Source organism: Hemitrygon akajei, chromosome 10 (assembly GCF_048418815.1).
Source record: "Hemitrygon akajei chromosome 10, sHemAka1.3, whole genome shotgun sequence".
Classification (NCBI taxonomy): domain Eukaryota; kingdom Metazoa; phylum Chordata; class Chondrichthyes; order Myliobatiformes; family Dasyatidae; genus Hemitrygon; species Hemitrygon akajei.
In genome coordinates this window covers 23,834,502-23,846,930 of record NC_133133.1, presented here as the reverse complement: position 1 = coordinate 23,846,930, position 12,429 = coordinate 23,834,502, and the positions used below count along the sequence as shown (strand labels likewise).

The 12,429-nt window shown below is 46.7% G+C and overlaps 1 protein-coding gene across 1 annotated transcript in view; it reads right to left on the bottom strand.

The window, feature by feature from the left end:
* col4a5 (collagen, type IV, alpha 5 (Alport syndrome)) overlaps nucleotides 1–12,429 on the bottom strand; it is a 291,046-nt gene that overhangs the window by 145,612 nt on the left and 133,005 nt on the right. Inside the window, exons 18-21 of the mRNA XM_073057907.1 lie at nucleotides 10,319–10,360; nucleotides 7,873–7,963; nucleotides 7,725–7,760; nucleotides 4,932–5,099 (exon numbers count right to left, since the gene is read on the bottom strand). Of these exons, the coding sequence (XP_072914008.1) occupies nucleotides 4,932–5,099; nucleotides 7,725–7,760; nucleotides 7,873–7,963; nucleotides 10,319–10,360 (337 nt within the window). The remainder of the gene's footprint in view (nucleotides 1–4,931; nucleotides 5,100–7,724; nucleotides 7,761–7,872; nucleotides 7,964–10,318; nucleotides 10,361–12,429) is intronic.

Below are 12,429 nucleotides of genomic sequence, written 5' to 3'. Positions count from 1 at the left end.
TGGGTTCGAACTGCTGTGGCGGGGCTTTGGTGTGCCGCTGCACCTTGGCTATTTGGCACTGTGCACACGTTCTGGCCCATTCGCTGACCTGTTTGCGAAGTCCGTGCCACACGAACTTGCTGGAGACCAGCCGGACGATTGTCTTGATAGATGGGTGCGCCAAACCGTGTATGGAGTCGAAAACTCGCTGCCTCCAGGCTGACGGGACGATGGGGCGAGGTTGGCCGGTAGCCACGTCACACAGGAGGGTCGGCTCACCTGGGCCTACGAGAAAGTCCTGCAGCTGCAAACCCCAGACTGCGGTCCTGTAGCTGGGCATCTCGTCGTCTGCCTGCTGCGCCTCCACCAGTGCTGCATAGTCCACCCCCAGGGACAGGGCCTGGACAGCTGGTCTGGAGAGTGCGTCCGCCACGACATTGTCCTTTCCCGATACATGCTGGAAGTCCATCGTGTACTCGGAGATGTAGGACAGATGTCGCTGCTGGCGGGCCGACCAGGGATCGGACACCTTTGTGAACATGAAGGTCAACGGTTTGTGGTCCATGAACGCGGTGAATGACCTGCCTTCTAAGAAGTACCTGAAATGCCGGATTGCCAGATATAGTGCCAACAGCTCCCGGTCGAAAGCACTGTACTTGAGTTCGGGTGGTCGTAGGTGCTTGCTGAAGAACGCCAGGGGTTGTCAGCACCCCTCGATGAGCTGCTCCAGCACCCCACTGACTGCTGTGTTGGATGCATCCACTGTGAGGGCGGCTGGAACATTTGTTCTGGGGTGCACCAGCATCACGGCATCTGCCAAGGCTTCCTTGGCTTTAACAAAGCGGCCGCGGCCTCTTCGTCCCAAGTAATGGCCTTGCCTTTACCCGACATCAGGGTGTACAAAGGGCGCATGATACAGGCTGCTGAGGGGAGGAAACGGTGGTAGAAGTTCACCATACCAACGAACTCCTGCAGGGCCTTGACTGTGTTGGGCCGGGCGAAGTGGCAGATCACGTCTACCTTGGCGGGCAGAGGTGTTTCCCCGTGTTTGGTAATCCTGTGGCCCAGGAAGTTGATGGTGTTGAGTCCGAACTGGCATTTGGCCAGGTTGATCGTGAGGCTGAAATCACTCAGGCGGGAGTAGAGCTGGCTGAGGTGGGACAGATGCTCCTGACGACAACTGCTGGCTATGAGGATGTCGTCCAAATAGATGAACGCAAAGTCCAGGTCACGTCCCACCGCGTCCATTAGGCGCTGGAACATCTGTGCGGCATTCTTCAGGCCAAATGGCATTCGGAGGAATTCCAACAGGCTGAACGGGGTGTTAAGTGCTGTTTTGGGGATGTCTTCAGGGTGCACCGGGATTTGATCGTATCCCCGGACGAGGTCTACTTTGGAAAAGATTCTTGCCCCGTGCAGGTTTGCTGCAAAGTCCTGAATGTGCGGCACAGGGTAGTGGTCCGGTGTTGGAGCCTCGTTCAGCCTGCAGTAGTCACCACATGGTCTCCAGCCCCCTGTTGCTTTGGGCACCATGTGCAGGGGAGAGACCCATGGGCTGTCAGACCGCCGTATGATCCCCAATTCCTCCATCCTCTTGAACTCCTCCTTCGCCAGGCGGAGCTTGTCCGGGGGGAGCCTTCGTGCACGGGTGTGGAGGGGTGGTCCCTGGGTCGGGATGTGGTGCTGAACCCCGTGTCTGGGCATGGCTGCCGTGAACTGCAGTGCCAGAATCGATGGAAAGTCCACCAGGATTCTGGTGAATTCATTGTCAGGCAGCGTGATGGAGTCCAGGTATGGGGCCGGCAACTTGGCTTCACCCAGGGAGAATGTCTGGAAAGTCTTGACATGGACCAGTCTTTTCCCTTCCAAGTCGACCAGCAGGCTGTGAGCTCGCAAGAAGTCCGTTCACAGGAGTGGTTGGGCCACGGCGGCCAGTGTGAAGTCCCATGTGAACCGGCTGGTGCCGTACTGCAGCTGCACTGTGTGGGTGCCGTAGGTCCGTATTGTGCTGCCGTTTGCGGCCCTCAGTGTGGGTCCTTGCTTCCTGTTGCGGGTGTCGTACCCCGTCGGGGGCAAGACGCTGATTTCCGCTCCGGTGTCGACCAAGAAGCGGCGTCCCGACTGTTTGTCCCAGACGTATAAGAGGCTGTCCTGGTGGCCAGCCACCGTAGCCATTAGTGGTGGCTGGCCCTGGTGTTTCCTGGGAACTTGAAGGGCGGGCGACAACGTCGGGCTTCTGTGCCCCACTGCTGGTGGTAGAAACACCACTGTTCACTGGCCTCCTCACTCCTGCCTCTGGGTTGTGTGCGCTCCCTTGCCGGGCTTGGTTTGGCCTGCTGTTGGGCGTGTGACTTGGTAATCTGTCCGACAGACGCCCCGCTCTCCCTCTTGGCTTTCCACAGCACGTCTGCCCAGGCTGCCACCTTCCGGGGGTCACTGAAATCTGCGTTGGCCAGCAGCAGATGTATGTCCTCGGGCAGTCGCTCTAGGAAAGCTTGCTCGAACATGAGGCAGGGCTTGTGTCCGTCAGCCAGGGACAGCATCTCGTTCATCAATGCTGACGGCAGTCTGTCTCCCAAACCGTCCAGGTGAAGCAGGCGGGCACCCCGCTCACGCCGTGAGAGGCCAAAGGTCCCAATGAGCAGCGCTTTGAATGCTTCATATTTGCCTTCTTCCGGGGGCGACTGTATGAAATCCGCAACCTGGGCGGCTGTCTCCTGGTCAAGAGAGCTCACCACGTAATAGTAACGTGTGGAATCAGAAGATATCTGCCAAATCTGGAACTGGGCTTCTGCTTCATCAAACCACAGACGTGGTCACAGCGTCCAGAAAGTTGGCGGTTTTAGCAAAACTGCGTGAACAGATGAAGATTCGATTATCTTTGGTCCAAATCCCGTTTGGACCGTCAGGGTCACCAATGTAGCGATGTGCTACACACAGAGCTAGAACTAACGACACTCAGTCGGTAAGTTGCACTTGAGACTAGTTTATTCAAACTTCGCAGTGCTGGCTTTTACTCAGTACTGTTCCCGCCCTCTCCGGGCGGAAATGACGTCAGAGGTGCATTACAGAAGTCTCTCACCGCGTGGGGGCTATTTGTGAGCCGGTTCGCCTGCGCAGAAAGTGGGTCGCCACAGTGCCGGGTGTGACTGAAGTGAATACTACAGGTGCATGGAAGAGTAGGGAAAGTGAAGAGTGATAAACTGATGGACTTCGTTGAGGAAACAAGGGAGGAGGTTATGGAAGCATGAATATCAGGATGGATTAATTATGCTGAAATACTCCCTTCTCCTTTGCCTCCTACACCACTGGTGCATGAAATCTCCATCTCTGGTGGTGTTCAGGGCTTCTTCTCGGTTTCCACTACTATCAGTCGTGCAAGTCCTGGGTGGCAACTGAAGAATACCCTCGCACACAGATGTAGGATTCTTCAGTGCAGTTTTGTTTCTGCAACAACTTTGTTGTGCTAGTCAGAGGTGGACCACTCTTAGTTTGGCCTCAACCTTCTGACCTGCTTGGCGTGTGTGACCCTGCCAAGAGTCAAAGCATAAAGCCCTAGCCCCAGCCAGCATAGGTCTCTTGGTCACTGAGGCATGCAAGCCTCCAAACTACTGGCTGCTATGTATTCAATTCTATGTCATTTTGCATCCCATTTTCGATACAAGGCATTCTGCTAAAATTGTTTGAAAGCAGGAGACGGACCTTTTTTTTTCTTTTAACTGGTAATGTTGGGAGTTGCATTGGCATGGAAGAAAGTTCCTCACATGTGCTACAGGAAAACTAACATTTTCTCCGATATCTTACTTACGAAGCTCAACACTGTTTAATCTCAGTCCTCACCTCATGCTTTCAGCTGTCAAAATTCTGGCTACATGCTGGAGAGCTGTTTTTTTTCTTCTTTCGTTTCATTCATTTGGTCACACTCTCACTTTTGAGTTAGCTTGCCTTGTGTTGAAGCCCAGCTCAGGTCTTGAGCACATAAGCTAAGCATATGCTTTAAAGCGGTAGTGAAGGTGGCCGCATTGTTAGAGCCACAGATCTGAGCAAGTGTTAACCTGTGGACTCAACAGCCAGTGTAACTGGATCGGAAAAGCTCCCATGACGATGTAAAGAGCAGTGCCTCTGTCCAGTCAGGATCAGTATGCGAACTCACTGAAACCCACTGAACGTTAAAAGGCCTCGATAGAGTGGATATTTCCTATGGTGGGAGAGTCTAAGACCAAAGGACAACAGAAAGGCATTCACTTGGAGTGGAGACGAGGCAGAATTTCTTTCGCAGGAGAGTTGTGAATCTGATGAGTTCATTGCCGCAGGTGGCTGTGGAGGCCAAGTGATTTGGTATATTTAAGGCAGAGGTTATTCGGAGTGCCATAGAATCAGATTCTTGATTAGTCAGGGTGAGAAGGGATATGGGGATAAGGCAGGAAACTGGGCCTGAGAGGAAAAGTGGATCAGCCATGATGAAATGGCAGAGCAGACTCGATGAGCTAAATGGCCTAATTCTGCTCCTATAATTTGTGGTCTAATGGCTTTTTCCATTTAATTTGCCATTTGTGGAGTATCATCTTGTAACCATTAATCACCATCTGGGCAGATGCATTGATAAAAAAAGTTTAGAGGGACGTAGACAAAACACTGGGAAATGGAACTAGCATAGGGCATGTCAGCCAGCACCGATAAGTAAGGTCAAAAGGATTGTTTCCATGCTACGGCTCTACAAAATATCATCAATTTGTTGTCACCTCCTTGGCAGGGCCTCAGGAATACAAGAGAAACAAACTCTTCTTTTCTTCACTTTCCTATTTGGAATATTTCTTTGCATGGTAAGAAGACGTATGTTTTACTGGTTAATTTAACCAGATACTTAGTTATGGATTTAAGAATTATTTAAACAAGACATTTACTTGTACAAATTACAACTCTGTGAAGACACTACCGCATTAGAAATCTACCTGGAGTGCCTTCGGAATAACCAGGGAGTCCTGGAGGACCACGGGGGCCTGGAGGACCAGGTTGTCCTGGTGGCCCTGGAATTGCATATCCAGGTGGGCCTTCATCACCTTTCTGACCCCTTTCACCTGGGAAACCAGGAGTGCCTGGTTGTCCCACGCTGGACTGACCTGTAGAAAATGAAAGTAAACAAGTTTAAGAAAGCAAACATTGTTAAGATTTTAAAGATCCACAGCTGAGATAACTCTACTGCTAGAAGCCATTCTGGATCCTAACGTTTTACGTCAATAAATATTTAACTATCGCTTGACAAATTTCAGTTCTAATTCATCAATATTATGATGTGAAAGGCATTCGGGTTCTCACTATAATAACCATAGTAACAGAAGTTCTCCTTTATCCTGAGAACACCAGTGCAGTGGCAGTGAGACAGAGCACTGGAACATGCTTATTAATATTCCCAACTTTCAAAGCTGTGCGAATATAGGCAGGAAAAAAAAAAGGATTATTTTGGGTGATGTGGAATGAGTTTGAATAGCATTATTTTGGGAGCAAAGCGTCAAACTGAAGGACTTGCCTCACCTCATAAGTTACTGCTTTATTAAGGAACAAAGCCACAGAAAAGGCTCAAATTTCAACCTCTTACCTACACTACCGGATAAGAAAAGACGAAACTAGTGAAAAGTGCCTATGTGATTTCCTTGACATTCCTGTTCTGAAGAGCTATGAATTTAGTGACATGACCACAATGCAGCTTGACTTGATGAAGATTAACTTGTTTACTGACACAATCCAATTTGCAATTCCTTCTCTGCTTACAACTCCAGAGAAGAAAAGCAGCGGAGCAGTGCAAGTCGGTGTGGTATTTCTTCATAACTCACGCACGACGCTGAACTTCTCATCGAAGGGCAATTCAGGTGAGTTGATGGACTTACTCAGCAAGCAGAACATTTATGGGGGACTTGGAGAGTCAGACCCACATTCTTGGATGTGGAATCAGCTCTGACTACTTTGATTAATGGAAGATATATTGGGCTCTGAGATACATTTTTTAATTTAATATTTTTTTAAATTTAGTGATACAGCACATTAACAGTTTCTTCCAGGGCAAAAAGCCTTTACTGCCCCAAAGTACCCATGTGATTGATTAACCTACGAACTCATACCTCTCTGGAATGTGGGAGGAAACCAGAACGTCCAGAGGAAACTCAAGCGGCCATGGTGAAAACGTACAAATTCCTTACAGACAGTGGCAGAATTAAACCTGTGGTTTAATAGCGTTATGCTAACCGCGACGCTGCCAAGCCAACCCAGGAGCAGGGCCACTCAGGAGGGAACTGAGGCAATACACTCACTGCACAAAGGCAGGTAAACATCTGAACTCTCTCCCCAAAAAGGCCAGTGACTCCAGAGAAGACCAAAAGACCGAGGGCCCCTAAGGGTTTCAGGAAGGATTGAGTGGGAGAATATAGGTGAGCTGCTGATTGTAGAAAATGCAACTGAGGACTGGAATTTTCTACCTTGTAGTGGATGCTCACTGACAAAGTGAATTTAAGGCAGCTATCAATACATTATGGGAAATTAGGAAAAAAAAGGAATATGCACATCAGGAAAAAGGGTGGGGCTATAGATTAGTCAGGATCTTCCCAAAAAGTATTAAAGTGTGAACTGTCAAAATATTACTTACAGGAAGAAATATAACCAAGTTGTCTATCTTCATCTAAAATCAATATTTATAGTTTTGCTCTAGGTTTGTCACAAAGGGCTGCATGGCCTATTCCAACTTCTATTTCTTACACTCTTAGTAGGCTTGAGAGGCTGAATAGCAATTGCATCCTTATAAACCAAACCTATGGGGTGCAGATCGAGCAATTTTACACCTCTGCTTCCTTTATCACAGCGTCTCATTGAGACAGCAGGACCAGGGACAAAATGACCCTCCCAATACGGATGCCAGGGAAAAAAGCAAATCGTATTTGGTTTGGGCACAACCAAGCTTCCCGTGGGGTTTTGTTCTAAGTAATACAACATGCCTAGATTTTGCAACAGAATGCCAAATTAAGTTTGCTCTCTCAAGAATGGCCATGTATTGACATACAAATAAGCTTCAGGCAAGAGCTTACCAAGGCCGTAAGGGATTATGTGACTCAATGCAGAGCAGGAAAGAAGAGTTTTGAGAAATTAATAGAATGAATTGGGATATCATAGATAACTGGTTTTTGTTAGGATTTTATACCAGTGGAGATCTTCTGGTCTACTTTTGCACGAAAAATTTGGTAAATCTGCCTGTTCTGTATATTTTGGATACTTAGCCAACTTCACTTTAATTTGGTAGGCTTTAAAAAAATGTATAAATAAATATCAGGGATGGCACACAGCTCCAGCTACTCAGGTTCAGCCCTAACATCGAATACTATATGTGTGTGGAGTTTGCACACTCCCGTGGTGAAAACCTGGGCTTCCTCTCAAAGGCCTGCAGGTTGCCATGGCAGCTGGTCACTGTGAATTATGCCGGATGTATAGGTGAGGGGTAGAATTTGAGGGAAAATTGATGGGAATGTAGGGAGAATAAAATGAGAATAGAGTAGAATTTGTGTAAGTGGGTGTTTGCTGGTTGCTATGGACTTGATGGGTCAAAGGACCTTTCCTGTGTAAGTGGTTGTTTGCTGGTTGGTATGAACTTGATAGGCCGAAGAACTTGTTGCTGTGCTGTATGACAAAACTAAATGTTTCAGGATAAGACACAGAGACAAGGAATTATTTGATTTTACATCCATACAATCAATATACCTCACCTGGAGGACCTGGTGGACCTGGTAAGCCTGCAGGTCCTGCAAAGGGAACAGCAACAGGTTAGTACATAATCACATCTTTCTTTAAAAATTAAAGTCCTTAATTGGGAAGGGTTTGAATGAAATATACCAATATTAAAAAAAAACTAACCTGACGGGCCTCGATCTCCAGGTAGACCAAGGGAGCCAGGGGGACCTGGGTCACCTTTCTGTCCAATGGTATCACCTGGTCTTGAAATAACCTGGAGAAAAGAAAGGGAAAATTTTATGATGATTATTGGTAGCAAAATTACATTAAGATCTAAATTTCCAAAGCAGTCCCAACAGAGGTAAGGTAGAATAAATTTCCCCATATAAATGTATTTGACAATTGTTAGTTTAGTTAAATTCTTTGAATTATTATTCCTATGTGAAGAAGCACTGTGTAACCTCATTGTCAAAAGGGTGGTAAGGTAGAGTAGTGGCTAGTACAACGCTTTACAGTGCCCGCGATCTGGGGTTCAATTCCCATTGCTGTCTGTAAGGAGTTTGTACCTTCTCCCCACAACTGTGTGGGTTTCCTCAGGATGCTCTCATTTCCTCCTACAATCCAAATGTGTATGGGTTAAGGTTAGTGCGTTGTGGGCTTGCAATGTTGGTGCTGGAACCATGGCAACACTTGTGTGCTGCCTCCAGCACATCCACAGACTGTGTTGGTCAAACTACGCATTTCACTTTTGATGTCCATGGGAAATAAAGCTGATCTTATCTTAGACACAAGAGGTACTGTAGATGCTGGAAACCTAGAGCAATACACACAATGTGCTGGAGGAGCTCAGCAGGTCAGGCAGCATCTATGGATGGGAATGAACAGTCGATGTTTTGGGTCAAGACCCTTCATCAGCCTCTCAGATTTTTTCTCAATTTACTTTAGTCTTGTTTTCTTCTATTCATTATCCTACAGATTAACAGCTCTATTTTGCATTTATCATTTCAGGATTCCACAACCCTGTGTAAATGCCAACCTGCCAGTAAATTTTTTTTTCTTGTTGCAAGCTCTGATCCAGTGCAAAAACACATGAAGGTGACTCTTTATTCTTCTCTGAAGATGCTGTCTGAACTGCTGAGTTCATCCAGCATTTTGCATGTGTGCCTGTGTTTTTCTGGACTTCCAGCATCTGAAGAAATTGTTATGTTTATGGCGTGGGCAGTTAAGAGTTCTTAAGGCTGAAAGAAAACTACCACATTCCACAAACCTGGGCTGGGTGTACATCCAACACACAGAAGCTGAAAGCTACCATATTGCCTTTACTGTCCAATTTTGGGTTCTCAACAGACAGATTTTTTTTTCCAGTTTTTTTTTTCTGAAAAATCCACTGTTTTAAAGCCCCAACAAAAGCCAGTGACTCATCCTTGCTCAAATCCACTCTGAGAATTTAGAGAATTTAAACAATCTCCAGTCCAGACTTCTTGAAAGGGAAAGGATATACCAATTAAACCACTTACATCCTCTAGAAAAGCTTTAATTACCTGCCTGGTTTGAAAACGGAGTAAACTGAAGCCTCTGACCTTGTGTCAGAGTCTGTATTTTGTTTATTAGGGCTAGATTCAAACCAGGAACTTCAGAAATTTATCGAGACACTGGCCAACACTTGTATTAAATAAGTATTAGGATAGGGTCCTATAGCGACTATATTACTCCACAAATTACTGAGAAGCCTGAACAAATAAACCATAGACATTAAGTAATATCTCACCACTGACACACAAAGAACTTAGAAACATAGAAAACCTACAGCACAATACAGGCCCTTCAGCCCACAAAGTTGTGCCAAACATGTCCCTACCTCAGAAATTACTAGACTTACCCATAGCCCTCTATTTTTCTAAGCTCCATGTACCTATCCAAAAGACTCTTAAAAGACCCTATCGTATCCGCCTCCACCACTGTTGCTGGTAGCCCATTCCACGCACTCACCACTCTCTGCGTAAAAAAACTTACCCGACATCTCCTCTGTACCTACTGCCCAGCACCTTAAGCCTGTGCCCTCTTGTGGCAACCGTTAACTTAAATCAGTTAATGAAATAAGAATGCTAGTGGTAGTGACCATGAGTCTACAAAACTGTCTTAAAACTCACTTGGTTTAGTAATGCTCAGCAGGTTAAGAAAGTTTTAACTTTTCTTGTCATAAACATAACTACCAATCTGCAGCAATCTTTACTGGCCTCCTCTACCTCTCTCTTTGCTTTTATACTGGCTATTTTTCCTCTCTATTCTCAGTGCTGATGTAGGGCCTTGAACCTAAATGTCGTCCCCAGGGAGCTGCTCAACTCCTCTGGGTTCACCCAGGCCTTGTGCTGTTCCAGCTCCCAGAATCTGCAATCTCTTATGGCTCCGACAATGTGGTTGACTCTGAATTTCCTTCCATTTTTAGGGCAATTAGAGATAATTTTCCAATTTCCGTGTCAAATTCAAGAAAGGTAAATACTGTAATTTTGTCTATTCACTAGTTTGTTCAGCTATATCCAATCAAGTTCACTGGTAATCTGTCAAAGAATACATTAATTTGCATCATTAAACATGATGGTAGACACAGAAATTTGTCTTGGATACTCACAGCTCCCGGTGGACCAGGGAAACCAGCGGTACCTTTCTGACCCTAGTCACACAAAACAAAAGTTAGTTAGAACTGTAAATATTTTAGATCATGAAATATTTACTTAGCCTCTAAGAGAACGCATGAAGATGAAAGAAGCATTCATCATCAAGGACACCCAGCATCCAGGCCATGCTCTCATCTCACCACTACCATCAGGCAGGAGGTACAGGGGCCTTAGGTCCCACACCACCAGTTCCACCGGGTTCAGGAACAGTTATTACCCTACAACCATCAGGCTCTCAATCTAGCATGGATAACTTCATCCACCTCAACTGTGAACTGATTCCATAACCTATAGACATACTTTCAAGGACTCTACAAATCAAATTAAACCAAGTTGAATTGCCAATTCAGACCATACATGGTGTTACGTGACCATGGATTTCATTTATTGTGGGCATCACTTTAAATGCCTGGACTAGGTGGGAGCATGACGTCAGTGTAACAGAATGCCGACAGGCTGCTGGGACATGAGAGGGTGGGAGAGAGGGAGAGGGGAGGGGGGAGAGAGAGGGAGAGAGAGAGAGAGGAGAGGGGGAGAGGGGGGAGAGGGAGAGAGGGAGAGAGGGAGAGAGGGAGAGAGGGAGAGAGGGAGAGAGGGAGAGAGGGAGAGAGGGAGAGAGAGAGAGAGAGAGAGAGAGAGAGCTAAGACTCTGGACTGTGAGCAGCCGCTTGCTACAGTAATGGGTGAAGTTTGATACTTTCCCATGCCCAAAGGATTGGGTGCATGAGTGGCACACAGTGCATATTGGATATGTGACTGTCACTTCTTAAAATCCATACGTGGAGTATTCTGTGGTGAGCACTTTCGTTAACCCTTACATAGATTCGAGTGTGTTATGTGGTGACCACTTGTGCTAAGGAATATTCCGTGACTGTCACCTTGTGATATCTCTACGTGGATTTTAGAACACTACTCGTTGGCTGAGATCTTCTGTGACTGCTATCTTGTTTCCCAGTGTGGGACCTTTGATATTCTTTGTGAACGCCTCCTTGTTACACTTTAATGTGAATTTACACGTTTCTCCTCTCACCTATTCCGTGGATTACCAGAACTTTTCAGCTTGCCACCTTAAGACTTTAAGAACCGTCCCTAAGCCTGACGGTTTGGGAGCCACAAACGCATAACACTGTTAACTTCTGTTTAGGAGAGTAGTTTGTTTAATCTTCTGTATTTTGGGTAGATACTAATAAAAATAGTTGTTTAACATTAAAACTTGACTCCGGTTGTGGTCTTGTGCTGCTGGTGTGTAACAGTGGATACAGATGAATGAGACAGACCTCTGTGGCCCAGGTGCATAACATACATTCAAAATAGCGAGAGAGAGAGAGAGAAAAACACATGTATAGTTCAAGACCCTGAGCGACATGCAATCAGTTTCAATGTCCTTCCACCTATTGAACACTGGAGGGCAGCATTGACAGGAGAGGCCAACTCCCAATTGAGCACAGACTCCATGCTTGAGGCCTTGTCTTTACTATAACCAAGGCCAAGCTGCTGCCTTGTTGCCTGCCTCACCACCAAACATGAAGAACAGGCCTGCAGCGTCTCATGTTACCAATGTCCAACAGGGTCTTCCAAGACAGTCACTCACAGTTACACCTCGTGCTGGTTTGTGCACCAACTCCGATGTCTTCGAGTAGCAGGCAGCAGCACTGTCTGTACCCAGGTGAGCTCCTCCGCAACTTCTCCAGCCTATCTGCCAGGTCCTCCTTCTCCCGGCCGTCCGCCGGTTTCTTCTTCTCCCTGTCGTCCACCGGCTCCTCCTTCTCTGACTCATCCACCTGCTTCTACTTCTCCCAGCCGTCCGTCAACTTCTTCTCCCGGCCAAGGGCCAGCTTCTCCTTCTCAGACTTGTCTGCCGGCTCCTTCGACACCCCGTTCAGTGGCTCCGAACCTCAAACAGACCGCTAATGCAGTATACCTGCTGTACCCGTTGTTCTTGGAGGACAGTATAGTCTTACGATCATAAAAACACATTTAAAAAAGAAAAGTGCACCTCTCGTTGAGTAATTTTATAGACTCTCTATATGGCTATGCCAATCAGCACCTCCCAATTTCTAATTTA